Source organism: Baudoinia panamericana (assembly GCF_000338955.1).
Source record: "Baudoinia panamericana UAMH 10762 unplaced genomic scaffold BAUCOscaffold_4, whole genome shotgun sequence".
Classification (NCBI taxonomy): Eukaryota; Fungi; Ascomycota; class Dothideomycetes; order Mycosphaerellales; family Teratosphaeriaceae; genus Baudoinia; species Baudoinia panamericana.
The window spans coordinates 223,426-240,755 of NW_006911260.1; the positions used below are offsets into that span (position 1 = coordinate 223,426).

Consider the following 17,330-nt stretch of genomic DNA (forward strand, 5'->3'; position numbering starts at 1 on the left):
CTTCGGAGAGCGGACGACTTGACCGACGCTACCGCATGGCTTCGTTTCGGCGACTGACGCTGGGAACAGTGCACTTGGAGTACGACTGTGAGGGATAAGTGAGCATACAATCATTTCTTCAGCGCACCGAAAGGACCCTCTTCGGCGGCATTGGTGTCATCTGTTCCGCGTTGTTCGAAGGATCCCGCCTGCTTCCTTGGCACGCCACTCGCGCACCCCTGCGGGTGCTGTAGCGCCGCGGCGTGCATCAAGCGGAGCGGCAACGAGCATGAGTACGGAGCTACAGGTCTTGTCATGGCCTGCACGAAACCGCAGCAGCGGCCCAGCAGGTGCCTTGTTTTCGCCTGCCATGACCGCATTGCCGTCCGTTATGTTGAAGCGTAGGCCTTTACCTACGGGTTCCCGTATGCGGGATTGGCAGCATGAAACGTAGGAAACGCCATGAGATATGAACGTCTGGCATGCTCTCCAAGATAACTGGCTCGTGGACCGAAAACGGCGCTATGTGGTCGCGGGATGCGCCATCGCATTCACACTGTTCGTCGCAACCTTACTCTACCAAAGCCCCAATCTCAGCCAGAGGATCCTGAGCCATGCAAATCCACCCTCCATCCCGTCAACACTTGACCAGGGCAAAGCATCTTTGCCAGAATTCTTCGACTGGCACACGCGCTCGCAGTTTCGCCCGGTCCAGCAGGCTGTCGAGAACAAAAGCGTACTAGATCTCTGCCATGCCTTCCCGACGCACCTCTTGCGCGACATCCAGCCAGTGCTGAAAACGGGCCATGCCGTGCTGGAAACCCGAGTCGGACCGCATCTGCGAAGCGCCTCCGCATGTCTCGATAACTCCCTCCTCATCTTCTCCGATGTGGACGAGGACTTCTCCGGCTACCAAATCATTGACGTCGTCTCAGACCTTCGTTCCGACTTCGTGCGCGACAACAAGCAGCTCCGCAACTACACCATCCTGAAGGAGCTGTCGGACAACGGCACCCTCCGACCAGGCGCCGGCTCTGACATCAACGGCTGGCAGATCGACAAGTACAAGTTCCTGCCGCAGATCTCACGGGTCTGGCGCATGCGGCCGGAAAAGCGATGGTACGTATTCTACGAAGACGACACGTACGTCGTTTGGGACAATGTATTCCGTCTGCTCACCAACTTCGACCCCGATATGCCGTGGTACTTTGGTTCTCCGTCTCCGGGCGTAGAGGGCACCTGGATGGCTAATGGTGGACCGGGCTATATTTTGTCACGGGAAGCCGTCCGCAGACTCGTCAGAGATGACTTCGATGCTGAAGGCGTGTTCATCGGCTCAGCGCTGAGCCAAAGGTGGGAGGACGAGATGACGGGTAACTGCTGCGGTGATTCGGTGCTGGGCTTGGCGCTATATCAAGACGCACATACGAGCTTGAGTGGATTGTTCCCGATGATCCAACCCCACCCGCTACATGGCATACCTTTTAGCGACAGATACTGGTGTCAGCCCGTTATATCCATGCACAAGACTTTCATCGAAGATATGGAGGGTTTGCGCCGGTGGGAAGAGAGTCGACGGCAAACCCGACGACCCCTGCTCTTTGCCGATCTTGTCGATTACCTCAATCTGACTAAAGTCGCTGTCCGGGAAGACTGGGTCAATAGTGAATGGGGTGGGTATCCACCACCTTCTGACAGCCCCGCGCACGCATCATTCGACGCTTGCGGGGATGCATGTAAGGCCGATCCCAATTGCTTCCAGTGGACATACCACTTGCGATCATGCGTGTTTACCCCGTGGTTTCGGCTCGGGCAGGCCAAAGCGGCTGAAGTTGAGGAGTGGAGACCGCCGGAAGAAAAGTCAATGCAATGGAGTTCCGAGGACAAGAGATTCATGGCAGGCTGGGATGTCGAGGGCATCAAGCGGTGGATGAGTGGTAAGGGCCGAGATTGTAAGACCATTCAGTGGGTCAGGCCGAGCGTGGAGAGGATCTTTTGATACGGCTACCTACCGGGATGGAGTCTTTATGAGCTCCAGGCGAAGCATCCAGCAGCGATGGTTCTGGAGTAGGTTATGTGAGTTGGCAGGAGCACGTGGTATGCACGCCGGCTGCACGTAAGATTGGTCTTCAGCCGCAGCTGCAGCACGCAAATGCTAATCTTGTTTGCAGACGTTGTCAGCGCAAGTTTCAATCTTCCCGTCCGTGGTAGCATCAAGGAGCGACCAGCGGTGATTTCGTCGACACACTTGCCTGCCGGATGGAAACATTTACCAGCGCACGATGGACTCTAAGAAATTGCTCACGCTAAGCAAAGACCAGCTCGAGCAACTCTTCGCATCCAGCCCAGCCGGTCCGATCCCTAACGGCGAAGCGAACGGCACAGCCATCATCGCGCCCGGAACACCATGGACGCCCGAGATCGCCGAGTTTATCAACGTCTTTGCATGGCAGGGGAAGATCTTCGATGCGAAGAAGGAAGCCTTGGTGAATCGAATCACAGCATTCGGGGTCGATGCAATCATCGCAAAAGTGTTCAAGGGTGAGAGTTGGGTTGACGGAAAGGAGTGTATTGTCCTCGACTATAGCCAGACGAGCTTTGTGGCTCATTGGGTGAGGGACGAGATTCGGTTCATTGGGGAGGGGTTGTATTTGGGTACTGTGTTCTGGGGCAAGGAGAGGCTCATCTTCTTCGCGCTGCAGTTCTGAGAGTTCACGCTTGGAGAGTGAAAAGGGCCACAAGCGATGTATGTGCATGGTACCGAGCATCTTGATTCGGAGCGCGAAGCTCCACCAGTTAGCAGTGTGCTTACGAGCAAGAAGCATTTGTCCTCCCAAAAACGATTGGTACAGAAAGAAGCGTTCATACAAGATTATCGCAGATAATGCGGGCATGGTCACTGCCGTGTGGCAGCTCGATAGCACCTCAAGAGTATGCCAAGTCTTCTCGGAAGCTGCCGTTGCGAGTCCAAGTCTAAGCCTCCGGGGGCCGAATCCTTCGGTTGAACTGCATCGTATCGTTCTACGTGATTAGGCTGTGCATGTTAACGATGCAACTACCATGAAGACGATACTTATTAGATGTTGGTCCAGCTTGTCGACACATTAAGAAGACCTTCACGGGATATTGCACCGTACAGCATGCTTCTTCTGTTATCGATCTGTTGCTGGATTGTAATGTCGGATGGCGCGCCATCAAGTCTTGCTGGCTCCGACCTGCAACAGAAGGTAGCGACTCTAGAAACAAGCAATGAGTACGGCATTGGCTTCGACTTCACACCCTCCTATGCGTAAGTATTGCGGATCAACATTAATGTCAGTGAGCGTCCAATTAATCATCCGTCAAGTGCCGTGGCCGTGTCTTTCGTAAATGGCTCGAACGTCCCATTAGCGAAGATAGAAGGAAACAGGCAATGGCGCGTGATGATGTCGAAAGTCTCTCTCACCGACGACTATCCGTACCATTGGTGGGACAAACAGTGGACAGTCAGTGTCCTCGCACCCATGATCGAAGCACTCGTATCCGTCGGGGAGGCCCAGTTAGGAGGGCCGATAGTCGCAGCTTCAGCCACGATGGCGCAGCGGAATGCGATTTCTCGTTGGGGCCATCCAGCGACGGACTTAGTAATGGCAGCCTTCTCAAAGGCAAAGATCCGATACCTACCAATCGTCATATCGTCTTACCTCGGCGAGCCGTTACTGTATCCAGAGAACTCAATCCAAGCTGGCCACGGTCTGGGCCTGTGTCGGCCGTATAACAGCTCGCAAACATGCCTGCACGATGGTACCCAACCCCAACTGGCTTATGAGACCTACTACCTCGTGGGCTATTATGCGAATGCCCTAGAGGTCACGTCGACTACGCCTTCGTTGTCGGCTTATGGCACGTCTCCAGCGCCGAAGGTCGATTATCAACTTGGAGCAGAGATGAGGTACGAGAAGCTAGACGAGGCTTACTATTGGGAGGAGGTTCGGAAGTTTCTCAGCATGCCGTTCGTGAATATTCCGCGGCGTAAGCCAACGAAAGTGATCTTGTATGGTGAGCATGGCTCTGATATGCGCCTGCGGGAGACTGTGAAGGATGTGTTGAAAGCCTTCATGCATGAGGATGCTGAGATGGTACAGTGGGTTGATGATGGCCTGGGTCCGACGTACGTTGGCGCCATGGGCGCTGCCGAGTTTGCTAAGCGAAAGCCGTATTGGACTCGTAAAGATCTCAATGAGGAAGCAACACACGAAGTCCTCAGCGAGTAGGCAGAGGCTTAGTCTCAGGCATATCTCGTCCAAGCATCCTGGCTAATGGTATTCGCGACGCGGTCATACGGGTGTAATGCTATACAAGCGTGACTCTCAGAGCTGCTGCAAGTGGTCATAGACCGTTGAGTTGTAGAGCGCCTCACACGCAAGGGCACATACCAGGCCGTTCTTCCAGCGCTCGATTTTGCAAGCGACCACCCGGTACTTAGCTTGCACTTCGACCCAGTATACGTGAAAACACATGTATTGTTCTGCTGGAAGAATGGTGTCACTGAATAGTAAGAAAGCACTACGTCGATCGTTGGTAGCGGGCAAAGCCGCTCGAGCGCACGGGCCGCACTCCGCCAAGACTTCGCTCCACACGCAAAAACCTCGAATGGCGACGACAGCACTGTAGTGATCCAGCCACAACTTCCACAACACACAATCAGTCAAGGTAGAGCAATCGAACCACCACCGGAAGTGTATTTACTGATCAGACCGCGAAGATGGTTGCCGCAAAAAGCCATGTTCCGATCGTCAAGAAGCGCACGGCGCGCTTCAACCGCCATCAGTCCGACCGCTTCATGTGTGTCGACCCGAGCTGGAGGAAGCCCAAGGGTATCGACAACCGTGTGAGGAGACGGTTCAAGGGCCAGGCTGCTATGCCCAAGGTACGTTGAGCTGCGAATACCGCGCAAAGAGAAGAGAAGGCGGAGAAGGTGGTCACATGGCATCTTGACGAGCGTACAATGCGGAGATATGAAGCGTGCAGGTACAGAGCAGAATGCTGACTATAGTCCGTGTGCTAGATCGGCTACGGCAGCAACAAGAAGACCCGGCACATGATGCCCTCCGGCCACAAGGCCTTCCTTGTGAACAACACCCGCGACCTCGAGCTTCTCCTCATGCACAACAAGACCTACGCGGCGGAGTGAGTCCAACACAGCATCGATATGCGGAGGACATGAAGGACTAACCACGGCACAGAATCGCACATGCAGTCTCCTCCCGCAAGCGGATAGAGATCGTGTCACGAGCGAAGCAGCTCGGCGTCAAGGTCACGAACCCCAAGGCCAAGATCTCGTCCGAATCATGAGCGATGGTCTGAGGAGCATGAGAGGATGGAAATGGCGTTTTGTGGGTATCGATGTGGTCTACAGCCGCAGACTATGGCTAGCTTTGCGCAATGCGAGACTCCTTCCAACGCCTCGCTGAAGAGCATGTCGTACACTAACGATCGTCAAGTCGTCTGAAAGCCCAACAAGGTGCTCGCCTCAACCCTAGCCCTCCTCCATCCCTTGCCACTCCGCCGCAGCCTCCTCGTTGACCACTGTGACATCCTGCGTAGCCGCACTCCAGTACGCCAACACTTGCACCTTAAACTCCGCCATCGCCACTCCAAATAGCTTCAGCAGCGCCGTCTGATGGCTGTTCAACTCCCGCCCTTCCTCCGCAACCGTATATTCCTGATCCAGCATCACCCTTCCCTTCTCCAACCTTGTCGGCATACCCCACTTCCTCACCATCACCTCCAGCGAGTGCGGCAGCGGCACATCGTCCTCCACTGGCAACTCACCACCACGACTATACACCACACCCGCCGGAATGGTGAAAGTCCTACTAGCCGTAACACCTGCCCTCGCATAATCAACTTCCACATACCCCTCAAAGAACTCCAAGACCTCCTTCGGCGCTCGATTCGTACACAAGATCCCAACACTGCCCTTCAAGTACCCACTCAGCTTCGCCAATCCAGGCGCATGTTCGTCTTCCGCGCTCGAACCCAGCGCCTTCGCCATGACTTTCGTCTTCCCGAAGAACAATCGCCCATCGAGAGCGAAGTGTTGCCGCACGTCTTTGAGGTAGGTATTGCGCATGTTGGCGACGGAGAAGACGAATATGTGTGCGAAGTTGTCGGCGGCGGCGCGGATGGCGGAGTAGAGCGAGGCGGACTTTTCTTTCGAGGGTTTCTTTTGCACGACGGAGGTGTGGACTACACGGGCGCGTTTGGACTTCGGCATGGTTGTGAAGGCGAGTGGGTAGTGTGAGTGCTGGCAGTATCAGGCGGGCAGTAAATGCGAATGTTGCGTGTGTAGACTTTTGGGGGAGGGCAAATTCAAGTGCAGCGCAAAGTCCGTCCAATCTCCGTAGGCTTGGCAAGCTAGTTCTATCCCACTTCTACTCCAGCGTAACATGATCGTTTTAGTACAGTACATGCATCCATGAGCATGACGAACCTGCACAACACGGCCTAACCAGCGACGACTGCTTCGGCTGCTATCGTCGAGGATTTCGTCGTCCTCATGGTGACGAGGATGGCGGCCTCCAGTTCCAAGCAGAATTGCTCAGACACTGATGGCCTACACCGGAGAATGTCAGTACAACAGGAGCGAATGTAACCTACCTGGTCCTGCGTGGTCGAGTCGGGTGGGTGAAGGAGATGCCTGTGTAATCTTCAGTGTCTGCAGAAGAAGTGAAGCCGAAACGTACCGGGTGTCTCTACAAGAGTCGCTCCCAACAGCCTTGCTACTCTCTCGTCGGTGAACCTGTCTGTCAGCCATCAAAACCGGATGCCAGTGATCCTTGAAGTCGGTCAGACTTTAACGGCAAATAACCAAAACATATGTCCAATCCCAGAATTGCAAGCCCATGGGTGCAAAAGCAACCCGCAAGAACCCCCCAGGAGTCTGTTTTTTGCCACCACATTTTCTTGAGCCACGCCAGGATGGATCTTCGTCCCCGGCCGCCACCATGAACTCCCCAACTCTGCTCCTTGTATTAAGGGACCAGTCTTATCCTCTCAAGTATGGAGGTCCTGGTCCCACCTTACCTCCTCGCCCGTCACACATGCGCCGCCACCAACACCGCCATCTGTCTCGATAGAAGGCGCTCTGAACCCCAACTGTGTTAACCTTTTTCTTCTCCATCACCGAGCGTCTCAGTCTCGCCCGCCGCCGGCCGTTGGCTGCGGCGTCCCACAAGAATCCAGTATGCACAAGTCGGTCTGATCGACGGTGAACTCTTCCTCTTCGCCCAGCAGTCCACATCTTCTCCATTATTACTAGTAGCAAGTCGAGACCTGATGCAACAGCAAGATGTGAACGTCGTTCCTCAGTCCCGGCTTTCCGCCGATCATGCCAGAAGCAAACCCGGAGCCGTTTGACTTGCATGCGAGCGCCCTTTCCCGCACGGAGAACTTCTCGAGTCTCGATGTACAGGCTGGCAGTCAGAGCGGTGACCTATCGCCGTAGCAGGTAATAGCCTCTTCCGGGGTTGAGCGAGCAGAGGCACAGCGGGGTTGAACCGTCGGCATCCAGAGACACAGCATCCACCTACCTGAGTAATGTTAGCGCACCGCCAAGGGGACTTACCTTTAGCAGATCCCTCCTTCAACACCAGATCCGCTCCCTCAACCAATCCCACCCCCTGCTGGCCCATGCGGCGATCTTCGAAAGGATGCCGGTGCTGGTCTCTGTCGACTCGGGCTCGGACTCGGATTGCTGTACGTGTTGCTCTTGACGGCGAGATCGTACAACCTGCAGACGACGCTCCCACTCGTCGTGATCAATCAGAGTGGCATGATCACTTGGATCGGCAGCCGGTGGTGCCGGAGCCACAGGTGCTGGCTCACTGCGAAATACGGGGGCGTCGATGCGGAAGGCGGACCTGCCCTCGTCACGTCCAGGCGGTCGGGTGGGCATCTTGACGGTAGGCTGTGGTTCTGGCGATCGCTGCCACAGCTCCTCGACCGGCTTCGTCCAGGCATCCAGATCGTTCTGGCGGTCCGCTGCTTCATCCTCTGCTTTCCAGATTGCTGCCCTCTTGACCATCTCCGGATCACGGTGCACATACGGCGGCGCTCTCCAAAAGGCTACGGGTAAGCTCTCGCCAGCTATCCATCTCCTTTGTCTCTCTTCGCACTCCTGAGCCTTCCTCCCTACAGACGATGCGATTAGCTTCTGCCGTGGTGATCGGATCGGGGTTGGGACTTACGCTCGTCTCCGATCCTCCGCACCTCGTACATGACGGTGTCATGCATGGCCCGTTGAATGGGCGTCATTGAGTAATCCTTGGGTGTCTCGGTGGGAAGCGCTCTGAGCGCCGCCAGCGTTGACAAGTCCTTGGTGGTAGTCCGGTCGGGGATTGAGGCAGCTGTGTCGTATGATGCTGTGAGCATCATACGCTTCGCTTTCGCAATTGTCGACTCAAGGGACCTGGTGTCGGGGGAAGTGGTGGTGCTGGTGGTGGTGCTGGTGGTGGTGGTGAAGCTTTGGTCGTAAATCGCGGCAGCTTTGCGGTAAGACGATGCAAGCGCCTTAGGCTGTGCTGCCGCGGGTTTCGACTCAAGGAACCGTCCGCACAGGATGTCGGACATGTGGGTTGACGAAGAGGCTGAGACAGACGGCGCTCTGAACGCCGCCGGATCCGCTTTCCGCACCGCATTGGCCCTGGCCTCGAAATCTGCGAACAAGATGTCAGCTGCGATCCGCCAACGTCGATATCAACTGCGGTGAGTTTGACGAACCATCACAGAAAGCCTTGATGGCTTCCGTGTTCTCGAACTCCGGTACCTCCATGTGCAACGCTCTGAGAGCTGCCATAGGCGATAGCTGAGCCGGGAGGTCCTGCCGTGGCCTGCAGGACCGGGTTGCTTCTGGAACCGTCGCATCTTGCACCTGTGGTGGCCGGTGGGAAGTTGCCGGCGACGGAACCTTTGGCGGGAGAAAGATGGCGGTAAGATCCAGCTGTGACTTGCTGAACTCCGTTACCGTGGGTCGCGTTGCATCTGGCACCCGTGGCGGCAGGTGAGAAGTTGTCGGCAACGGAACCTTTGGTGGGAGAAAGATGTCGGTAAGGTCCAGCTGTGGCTTGCTGAACCCTGTTGCCGTCGGTCGCGTTGCATCTGGCACCCGTGGCGGCAGGTGAGAAGTTGTCGGCAACGGACGCTTCGGTCGAACGAGAATGTCGGTTAAAGTCAGCTGTGGCCCGCTGAATTTTGTTGCTGTCGATCCCGTCGCATCGGGCACCCGCGGCAGCAGGTGGGAAGTTGTCGGCGACGAAACCTTGAGCGGAGAGAGGGTGCTGGTCACAGTAGCACTTCCCCGCGTCCTGTTGGACCGGGAGGGGAGACCGCGACGTGAGCCTGTGCCGGTCTCACGGGTTGCCCTGAACAAGTAAGATCTGGTGAGGTTCGTGGATGGCATTGGGGGCGTACCTGACTTGGAGGAGCTCACTCTGTCGGAGGAGTTAGCATGAGGCAGCAACGACGAACATGACGATTGATTGGGGCGGGAACGAGAAGATGCAAGGATAAGGGCTGGTATTGGGTCAGATTTCGGAGCAGACATGAAGGTGTGCCATCGGAAGCTTGGCCTGGCGACAAAAGATCATCCGGATGGACGAGAAAGTCGTGTGTTGGAAGGTATGCATCAACCGTGTGCCGTTGATCAGAGCCGGATGTTGTGCAGTATGTTGAGGAAGGAAAGGGGTGCTCACCAGTCCAAGATCAGTCTGAAGAGAGAAGGAAAGGAAGAAAGGAAGGAGTCAACAAACGAGCATAAGACATCAATGCAACGCACCGTCCATTACGCAGACCCTTACAACACTGACACAGCAACCACAATAGCTCGTTGCTGGGCTGGAAGCTCCGACCAGACGACACGACGTAACTCAGAGCAGAGACTTACTCGGTCCTTTGGAGCATGGGGCAAGGAGCTTGGGTACCCGTCACTGCTCAGCACGGTTCGCGACAGAGCCCATATGTGTCCCCGTGCAGCAGCCGGAGGCAATGAGCTTCCAGGCAAGGGTGAAAGCGTATCCCGTTGCTATGGCATTGCAATAGCCCTCAAGCCTGACACTTGACAGCCCTGGTAGTCTCTCGCCAACCTGTAGCAGGAACAAAGCGCGATCGCAGCGTCGTAGTCAATTCGGTGTGCTCATGTCGCTTCGATGGCTGAATTCGGTCTCGCCTGACGAGAGTTTGAGCGAAACTATGCAGTTGCCCTCGCAACACTGTTCTGCAGGCACAAGCACATTCAGCGAAAGTGAGTAGCGCTGACGGCAGCTACAGCTTTGGAATCATTGCGCTTTCCTCTCGCCATCAAGCTGCGATAACTCATACGGCAAAGAGTATTCGCTCTAGCGAAGCTGACTGCTTGTGTGCATTGCCCACGGATAACCAACGAGGACACTCGTAGCCATGGCGGAGGATGCTGGCGTTACATATTCGTTGTAATTTCGGGAATGGCTGATCTGCTCCCTGGGGCATTTTCACACTGCTTTCGTCCGCGTTGGAGTGCAGTTTACGAGTAATGGCTTTGCATGGTACGTTGGCTACCTGGGCCTGCTGTAAATCTGACAGTTCTGACCACAAGGGCAAGCATGCATCACTGTGGGCTTGCCGTCTTCTGTAACGGCAATCGGGCTATCTGGCACATGCGAGCTGAATGCTTTCACGGTCCTACATGAAGTGGCTTGGCTGAGACATACTATAGCACATAGCGGTATAATGTAGGCCTGCCGAATCCAAGATCTCGGTTACGCCGCTCAGCTGCATGTGGTGGCTCAGCGATCGTATGTTCATCCCGATCTATCACGTTTCAGAGTGTTCAGCTCAAGCCCATGGTCTCCATTGGGTGCCTGATGGCTGCGGACGTTGAGTTGTCGCTTGTTGAGCAGTCGTCTGTTGAGCAGTCGTTTGTTGGGCAGTCGTAGTTTGCGCAGTCGCTTGTAGGCCAAAGTCACGCTGCACCGTCCTTCCTTGTGCCTTCAAGGTGACCTTGAAAAGGTTTTGTGCGTTGAAAATGTACATGCCGTCGGGGACGAACGCAAAGTTGTTGACTCCGCCGTTTGCCACCGCAATTTTGCCAAGCAGCACCCCCTCCGGGTTCCACCTACACGTTCATTAGAGACTTGATATCATGTCCACGGCATGAATCATCGCTTACACATGGACTCCATCTCCGCAGCCTGAGTACACATTACCCATGGTGTCTGTGTGAATGCCGTCTGGAAAGCCGTTATCGCTGTAGGCAAACACCTGCCTATTGTGCAGCCGCTTGCCGTCCTCGGTAATGTCAAATCTGTATATGGTGGCTGGGTTTGTGAAGTTGTCCTTGTTTGGGAACGTATGCACGCTGCGCTCCGTCAGTAACGATATTGCCACTCGTAACACGCGGGGCTCACCCTGTATCTGTAACGTAGACGTGTTTGAAGTCAGGCGAGAACTCTATACCATTGGGTGCATCGAAGCCGTCGGCTACCGCTTGTACAACGCCGGTGTTCGGCTCGAAGCGGTAGACTTGGTAGCGGATTACGGGGGCTGGGCGGAAGTATCTGCAGATCGTGAGCTTAAGCGCAAGGCACGGCAACAGGTTCGTGGACAATGCGTACTGCCAATAGCCGTAAGGGACCTTTGCGTAGAATGTCAGCAATATCTCCAACAGCCTGCAGGATGCCGCATATTTTGGCACTCACATCGGTGAACCAGAGATCGCCCGTATGATAGTGCTGCTCGACGTCATTGATCGAGGTGAAGTTCTTTCTACAGATCAAAAGGTCGCACCATTAGCAGTTGTCCGGATATGAGCATGCCCACGCAGTATCCAGTCACGCACCCGAGGAAAGAGTTCAGCAACACACGACTCTGATTAGTAGCCGGATTGACCAACACCAGTTGCGCTGGGTTTGTAAGGTCACCTTCATCGCAGAAGACAATCTGCTGCCCGGCACTGCTGTTCGCAGGCGATCCAACCGGGTAGAAGGCAGCGCCGCCGTTTGCCTCTGCTAGATGATTGTAGCGGATCGACGAGATTGCATTGTTATTGTGGATGTCAATGGCTGTGACGTTGATGGGGTTGCTGAAGCTGCCCGCCCAGTTACTCGTCGCATACAGCTTCCCAGTCTCGATGTTGTAGACGCCTGTCTACACTCAGTCAAGGTCGAACGAGCTGTCTGCCATGTACTTGCCCGCTTCATGGAACGCAACCCAATCGGTGTGCGCAACCAAGGACTGCGAAACATTTGGGCCGAGTATGTCGGTCACGAATGAGTTGTTGTAGGACAAAAAGGAGATGTAGTTCGTTGAGGCATTCGCAACAGCTTGGAGTTGGTTGGCGTAAGGAATGCTTGTCGCTAGTGTGAGCAGGTCGACATTCGTGATGTTGACCATGGTGACGGCGGTGTAGATCAGTCAGACCACGATCGAACGCAATCATTTACCTGTTGCGATGGAACTTCTTATAACATTCCCAGTGAACCCGGTTTAAGCCTCGGGGTAGAGACGTCATGGTACTGGCGGAGAATCCGCCAAAGCACGTTAGCACATGGAGAGGAGGAAGGTAGTAGCATAGTCAATGCGCACTAGCGTCTAGGCGAAAGGCTGTGTCCTCGTGCAATACAACACCGGAGCTGATCTGTTGTCGCATTCAGTAGGTTTCAGCAACGCCAAGCTTCATCGCGGCTGTCTTTGCATTGCTTGCCGGTGTGAACTTTGCGGGGTCGTCTTGCCTGAAGTGTCGACTTGGTGGGGTTGCTCTGTCTGGAGTACCGAATAGAGACAGCCGGGATAAAGCTTGGCACTGGTGAATAAGGTAATTTAGTACCAGTGCTGTATTCGGGTGATTGGGCGGAATAACTCCACGACTGCTCGCACCGCAGTGGCCGCCCTGTGGGCATTCTGACGGTCGGCAACGTCAAGGGCCGCAGCTCCGCATTTCATCTCGTAGGTGAGAAAGGTAGAATATGGCCACGAAGTACGATGCTTATTGAAGTCGCCAATGACTGGGTGCGGTCGGGTTCGGAACTGAACTATTTCAGCCTTCGTTCACACTCTCAATCAGAAACCGCATGTGAGTGGCTTCGTACGTGGTTAGTGTCTCTGCTGACAGGACGAGTAACCTGGTGATATCCTAGATAACTCGGGCTTCATCTTCGTCCTCATCTTGTTGCAGGTTGCCTTGAAGATGTCATCCCGGAACAATGAGTGCTCTGGCAGCACTCCTACTTCTCCTTGATCAAGCAGCTGTCCGCACTTCCGTTGGCCCTCGAGCGAGACACTCAGTAGGGATTCTTCCATCAAGAATTCGTTAGTTACAAGTACAGTGGCATACTCTGGTTTGCTGTACTCAGCGCTCTTCTGCTCCCTCGACTTCTGCTCGCTCTGATTAGCCGAGCTTGGTGTCGCAGAGTCCGTGTCTGAGTCCTTCCTGCTTCCCTCCACGAAACCGACCTCTTACGGGCAAGAATGTTCGCTATGTCTCTGCCCTTAGCAGTGTACTGCTGGCGGATATCTGGCCCCTGAAACACCTTGGTTTCTGTTGCCAAAAAGGGTCAACATGAAGGGGCCTAAAGGTCTCTCGCACGGATTGGCTACCATGATGATGTTGACGAGACACCCGTGCACATGACTGAGACGGTTGTCTTGGAGACTGAAATTGCAGCCACGGCGACATATATTGACTGCTTCAGAGGTACCAGTCTTCGATGAACAGTTATATGCGGTGGCCTACATTGCCGAATTTTATGTGGCATCAACTTACCCTCTTTATACTGTACTTGCTTCTTGAACTGGCCGTTATCTGAACAAACCGATCGTTCGATCATTCACGCGCACTCTTCGCCTTGGGAGTGGTCGGCAATATACTATCTTGGCCATTAGTTACAACCCCGGGCCGCAGAGCTAGGGACATATGGATGTGCATCTGCACGGCAATGCTCATGTCTATTACGGGCTTTCTAGGTCTGGCTTCGGACCGCAATCAGCCAGCTATGTGCACCAAAGCAGTGATTGTACCTTTATTCAATCTCTTATACAACATTGGTCTTGGTCCGATAGTGTACATCCTTATCGCGGAGCTCCTGTCCACGAACATTCGCGGAAAGACTGGCGATTGGCCACGACTGGACACTCTGCACCCATCGTATGGGCCAGCGCTTTCCCCACGCTGGGCTCCAGTGTCAAAGTCATTCAAGTCAATTTGCTCATCCAAACACAAGGATATCGAGACCCTTCTAGCAAAGGTGACCAGAATGCGACTATGTAGGTCTCGCTGCTTATTGCCTTAGCAGGAAGCCCACCCAGGTACGAACACCGGATATCCAGGCTACCTCAGCTGGACGTGGATTGTAAGATTCGTGGGTGGTGCAAGTATTGTCATTTCCGTTCCGTAGGCAACCTCAAAATGGTAAGCGCCTTAAGAGAGCACGCCTCGTATTCAGCAAGTTCGCTCCTTGAAATCACTCGAATTCATGATAAGGAGCTTAAGAATCTCGGTATGTTGGTCTACGCTATGTCGGAAAAGTATATGTCATACTACCAACCAGAAGCGAACACCCTGGTTAAACGCTGGACCAAAATCAGAGTCTCTGGCTGCATCCACCTCCAAAACAGTCCTGCGGAAGCGGCGACTTGGTCAATGTCTCTGCAAGATCACAAGAGGTACTTCTTGATTGCCGGGACAATATCCTTTGGCGTCAAGGGAAACAGCAGCTTTGCCCCTGGCTGCTTTCGAACGACCTCATTGACCAGATTGGTGAAGTAATCCCCAAGCTGTGGTATCGTTCGTACTCCTCCACCAAGAGAGACCCCGTCGAACTTCTCGCTTCCGAGTAATGTCATGAACGCTTCGAGGTTGGAATCGTCATCAGGGTTGAACATGTGCGTTGTCGGTTTCACAGATTGTAAGGCTCGAAGATCCGCCATCATTTGTTTCGCTTCTTCTGCTATGTTCGAGCTTTGATTGGTTGAGCCTATGTCATATCCTTTCTCGGTAGCAGTCTGGAGCCATTGTGGATGTAACCCAGCAAGCAAAACATTAGGCATGGTTGACCGATGCAATGGTGAAACGAGCTTTGAAGGTATATGTATGTTGTTGTATCAGCTTTGATATTGAACAAGAGAATAAGGGGAATGACATGTGGATTGCTTGGGGATTTAATACTGACAGGCCAGTGCATCTCGAACCGCCCTGACGGGTGGATGATAGTACCGCAAGAGCCGTGCGAGATAAGGATCCGACACCAACCTGTTCGGCTCCGAGTTACAGGCCCTCCGCAGAGTCCGATAGCCAGGACACGGTCGATATCAGGACCTGAAGAACCCGTTCGACTCTTGGACTCATGAGTTACCCCGCAACTGAAAGGCTTAGGATGCTTATCTTCCACGGACTGTCTACGTGGCTGATCCTTGTTTACGTGGCGTAATTGCATGGGAATGGGGAGACTAACCACGAGTCCTCCAATCCAGGCGCAATCAGGTTGCATGGATGCTTATCCTCGACGTAGGGCAGTGGAAACACCACGACGATTTGACATTCGAACATGCATAGTGCACGGAATGGTTTCGTGCGTGGCTTGCTAATCGGGGCCAATTTTTCTACGCGGTGGCCGTCGGATTCCGTATGCTGGGTACTTTCTAACGCCACGAGCCGATGTCAATCCTGGCACATGGGTGAGGACGAATCGGGCATGGTCTACTCTTCGAGCCGTCATTGGTCGGCCGAAGCTCCCAGACCGAAGCCGACCACTACACCAACCCGCAAAAGGTACGGCATACTCTGCAGTTACCTTACCAATCATTCCATGTTGTAGGCATAGATATACAGTCCGCTCCGGTGACGTCGATCAGCATGATTGGTAAAGCACACGGCGAGCACTGCTCGTCAGCTCAAAAGATAGATAGAGCAAGCGCATAGCTCTCGGTCGTGTATTGGGATATTGACTGATTTCTTCGACGTTGCCTTGCATACTGGGACACTCAACGCGTGAGACATCCTGCAACTTATCAGATAACAGATACGGAACGAGAGCAAATATCAGTAATGGCTACCCTTTCTGAACGTCAAGCAGCTCAGATGGCTGCACTACTGGATGCCTGCTCTGATCCTATCGCATCGATCCGAATCAACAAAACCGCCCCGAGACCTCCTATGCCAAGACAAGGTGTCTACACACTCGTCCGTGTCCTCTATGCATCCATCGATCCCATCGACTACAAGCTGCCCTCCATGTCATGGCCCGTTCCACGCCTGGTCATTGGCTCATCGCCAATCACCCCGGGGACTTCTTTCGTGGGACAAGTCCAAGAGACAAGGCACCCGGGTTTCAAAGCCGGGGATTTCGTTTGGGGTAAACACGATATGTCCGTGAAGCATGGTACTTGTGCAAGCTACACTCTCGTAGCAGGGAACAAAGGCGTCGTCAAAATTCCAGCGGATTGGAATCCGAAGCGTAGCCTTGAAGAGTTTGCTGGGGCTGGTGTAGTCGCCCAGACGGCTTTGCAGACCTTGATCGCTAGCGGACTGCCCCTTCCGCTCCAGCGATCATCAGATGATCAAGTACTGGATCGAACAATTTTCATCAATGGAAGCACTGGCGGCGTCGGCACATTTGCTGTTCAGATGGCGAAGCGTTGCTTCCGCGTAAAGCATGTGGTCGTCAGCTGTTCAGGTGCCAACAGTGATTTCGTGAAGAGTCTCGGCGCTGATGAAGTGGTGGATTACCGAACTTGTGGTGCGAACGGACTTTCTGGATGGCTCAAGGATTGGTCGAAGACAAACGGCAGATCGTTCGACGCGGTCATTGACAATGTCGGCACCGAACCGGATCTCTATTGGAATTGTCATCACTTTCTTACCGCGGATGGCAAGTACGTGCAAGTCGGTGGTGGTATGGACGTCGGTAGTTTCGCAATGACGGCGAAGAAGGCGCTCTGGCCAAGAATCTTGGGGGGTGGGCAGCGAGCTTTCCAATTCCTAGGTACGGAAAACAAACCCGATGATCTCTCCATGATCGGCATGTGGATGGCCGAGGGTAAAGTTCGCTGTGTCATCGAAGATGACAACAGGTATTCTTTGCTAGACGTCAAGAAAGCCTATGAGAAGCTAAATAGTGGGAGAGTACGAGGCAAGATTATTGTGGTCGTTAGTGACAAGTGACATAGCTTACTTGTTACCCCAAAGCACGGGAAGCAGCCAGACCAGATGTAGCGTCTTTGCTTGCTTTTAATAGAAAAGGCCGAAGGTCCAGGACAGGATATAAGTGGTTGCTTGTTGTCCGTCCAGTCATGATTGAGTGAGTTTGCAGACGTTCCATCCGCTCACGCTTTGCATCGAG

At 54.0% G+C, this 17,330-nt stretch overlaps 13 protein-coding genes across 13 annotated transcripts; 7 read left to right on the top strand and 6 right to left on the bottom strand.

Annotated features, from left to right (window-relative positions):
- Positions 1–252: 252 nt before the first annotated feature.
- On the top strand, positions 253–2,179 carry BAUCODRAFT_405575 (glycosyltransferase family 31 protein). The gene is made up of 2 exons (XM_007676569.1): positions 253–2,055; positions 2,151–2,179. Exon 1 carries the CDS (start codon positions 449–451, stop codon positions 1,976–1,978), a length of 1,530 nt encoding a protein of 509 aa, XP_007674759.1. The 5' UTR covers positions 253–448; the 3' UTR covers positions 1,979–2,055; positions 2,151–2,179.
- An 82-nt stretch (positions 2,180–2,261) lies between these two features.
- On the top strand, positions 2,262–2,687 carry BAUCODRAFT_146453 (uncharacterized protein; the record flags this gene model as incomplete). Its single annotated transcript, XM_007676570.1, has 1 exon — positions 2,262–2,687. One exon carries the CDS (start codon positions 2,262–2,264, stop codon positions 2,685–2,687), a length of 426 nt encoding a protein of 141 aa, XP_007674760.1.
- A 326-nt stretch (positions 2,688–3,013) lies between these two features.
- Positions 3,014–4,500, top strand: BAUCODRAFT_31846 (uncharacterized protein). Its single transcript, XM_007676161.1, has 2 exons — positions 3,014–3,268; positions 3,326–4,500. Exons 1-2 carry the CDS (start codon positions 3,156–3,158, stop codon positions 4,230–4,232), a joined length of 1,020 nt encoding a protein of 339 aa, XP_007674351.1. The 5' UTR covers positions 3,014–3,155; the 3' UTR covers positions 4,233–4,500.
- Positions 4,501–4,723: 223 nt separating this feature from the next.
- On the top strand, positions 4,724–5,313 carry BAUCODRAFT_146455 (uncharacterized protein; the record flags this gene model as incomplete). The annotated part of the gene is made up of 3 exons (XM_007676571.1): positions 4,724–4,888; positions 5,027–5,148; positions 5,205–5,313. 3 exons carry the CDS (start codon positions 4,724–4,726, stop codon positions 5,311–5,313), a joined length of 396 nt encoding a protein of 131 aa, XP_007674761.1.
- A 20-nt stretch (positions 5,314–5,333) lies between these two features.
- Positions 5,334–6,299, bottom strand: BAUCODRAFT_31850 (uncharacterized protein). The gene has a single exon (XM_007676162.1). The coding sequence runs from the start codon at positions 6,236–6,238 to the stop codon at positions 5,498–5,500; it is 741 nt and encodes a 246-aa protein (XP_007674352.1). The 5' UTR covers positions 6,239–6,299; the 3' UTR covers positions 5,334–5,497.
- A 392-nt stretch (positions 6,300–6,691) lies between these two features.
- Positions 6,692–7,496, bottom strand: BAUCODRAFT_405709 (uncharacterized protein). The gene is made up of 2 exons (XM_007676572.1): positions 7,048–7,496; positions 6,692–6,983 (listed from the first exon to the last, which is right to left on the bottom strand). Exons 1-2 carry the CDS (start codon positions 7,385–7,387, stop codon positions 6,811–6,813), a joined length of 513 nt encoding a protein of 170 aa, XP_007674762.1. The 5' UTR covers positions 7,388–7,496; the 3' UTR covers positions 6,692–6,810.
- Positions 7,497–9,565, bottom strand: BAUCODRAFT_573846 (uncharacterized protein; the record flags this gene model as incomplete). The annotated part of the gene is made up of 3 exons (XM_007676573.1): positions 7,497–8,154; positions 8,211–8,678; positions 8,743–9,565. The coding sequence occupies 3 exons, from the start codon at positions 9,563–9,565 to the stop codon at positions 7,607–7,609; spliced, it is 1,839 nt and encodes a 612-aa protein (XP_007674763.1). The 3' UTR covers positions 7,497–7,606.
- Positions 9,566–10,412: 847 nt separating this feature from the next.
- Positions 10,413–12,672, bottom strand: BAUCODRAFT_155122 (uncharacterized protein). Its single transcript, XM_007676574.1, has 7 exons — positions 12,186–12,672; positions 11,834–12,137; positions 11,694–11,760; positions 11,610–11,629; positions 11,403–11,552; positions 11,165–11,353; positions 10,413–11,110 (listed from the first exon to the last, which is right to left on the bottom strand). Exons 1-7 carry the CDS (start codon positions 12,385–12,387, stop codon positions 10,831–10,833), a joined length of 1,212 nt encoding a protein of 403 aa, XP_007674764.1. The 5' UTR covers positions 12,388–12,672; the 3' UTR covers positions 10,413–10,830.
- Positions 12,673–12,975: 303 nt separating this feature from the next.
- On the top strand, positions 12,976–13,316 carry BAUCODRAFT_31853 (uncharacterized protein; the record flags this gene model as incomplete). The annotated part of the gene is made up of 2 exons (XM_007676163.1): positions 12,976–13,066; positions 13,131–13,316. 2 exons carry the CDS (start codon positions 12,976–12,978, stop codon positions 13,229–13,231), a joined length of 192 nt encoding a protein of 63 aa, XP_007674353.1. The 3' UTR covers positions 13,232–13,316.
- Positions 13,317–13,799: 483 nt separating this feature from the next.
- BAUCODRAFT_42941 (uncharacterized protein) lies at positions 13,800–14,102 on the top strand (the record flags this gene model as incomplete). The annotated part of the gene is made up of 1 exon (XM_007676342.1): positions 13,800–14,102. A coding segment is annotated over one exon (303 nt), but the record flags the coding sequence as incomplete, so codon positions are not given.
- Positions 14,103–14,646: 544 nt separating this feature from the next.
- On the bottom strand, positions 14,647–15,039 carry BAUCODRAFT_120774 (uncharacterized protein; the record flags this gene model as incomplete). Its single annotated transcript, XM_007676575.1, has 1 exon — positions 14,647–15,039. One exon carries the CDS (start codon positions 15,037–15,039, stop codon positions 14,647–14,649), a length of 393 nt encoding a protein of 130 aa, XP_007674765.1.
- Positions 15,040–15,486: 447 nt separating this feature from the next.
- BAUCODRAFT_405811 (uncharacterized protein) lies at positions 15,487–15,915 on the bottom strand. Its single transcript, XM_007676576.1, has one exon. It carries the CDS (start codon positions 15,792–15,794, stop codon positions 15,573–15,575), a length of 222 nt encoding a protein of 73 aa, XP_007674766.1. The 5' UTR covers positions 15,795–15,915; the 3' UTR covers positions 15,487–15,572.
- Positions 15,916–16,108: 193 nt separating this feature from the next.
- BAUCODRAFT_40833 (uncharacterized protein) lies at positions 16,109–17,140 on the top strand (the record flags this gene model as incomplete). The annotated part of the gene is made up of 1 exon (XM_007676336.1): positions 16,109–17,140. A coding segment is annotated over one exon (1,032 nt), but the record flags the coding sequence as incomplete, so codon positions are not given.
- Positions 17,141–17,330: the final 190 nt, after the last annotated feature.

What these genes read in the sequence shown, in the direction of transcription:
- BAUCODRAFT_405811 (XM_007676576.1), bottom strand. Translation starts at nt 15,794, where the DNA reads ATGATTGGTAAGGTAACTGCAGAGTATGCCGTACCTTTTGCGGGTTGG.
- BAUCODRAFT_31850 (XM_007676162.1), bottom strand. Translation starts at nt 6,238, where the DNA reads ATGCCGAAGTCCAAACGCGCCCGTGTAGTCCACACCTCCGTCGTGCAA.
- BAUCODRAFT_405709 (XM_007676572.1), bottom strand. Translation starts at nt 7,387, where the DNA reads ATGCAAGTCAAACGGCTCCGGGTTTGCTTCTGGCATGATCGGCGGAAA. An exon ending in CATGTGTGACGGGCGAGGAG is followed by an intron (nt 6,984 to 7,047) that starts GTAAGGTGGGAC and finishes TACAAGGAGCAG; the next exon opens with AGTTGGGGAGTTCATGGTGG.
- BAUCODRAFT_31846 (XM_007676161.1), top strand. Translation starts at nt 3,156, where the DNA reads ATGTCGGATGGCGCGCCATCAAGTCTTGCTGGCTCCGACCTGCAACAG. An exon ending in GACTTCACACCCTCCTATGC is followed by an intron (nt 3,269 to 3,325) that starts GTAAGTATTGCG and finishes TCATCCGTCAAG; the next exon opens with TGCCGTGGCCGTGTCTTTCG.
- BAUCODRAFT_155122 (XM_007676574.1), bottom strand. Translation starts at nt 12,387, where the DNA reads ATGGTCAACATCACGAATGTCGACCTGCTCACACTAGCGACAAGCATT. An exon ending in GGTTGCGTTCCATGAAGCGG is followed by an intron (nt 12,138 to 12,185) that starts GCAAGTACATGG and finishes GAGTGTAGACAG; the next exon opens with GCGTCTACAACATCGAGACT. An exon ending in GCGATCTCTGGTTCACCGAT is followed by an intron (nt 11,630 to 11,693) that starts GTGAGTGCCAAA and finishes TTCTACGCAAAG; the next exon opens with GTCCCTTACGGCTATTGGCA.
- BAUCODRAFT_405575 (XM_007676569.1), top strand. Translation starts at nt 449, where the DNA reads ATGAACGTCTGGCATGCTCTCCAAGATAACTGGCTCGTGGACCGAAAA.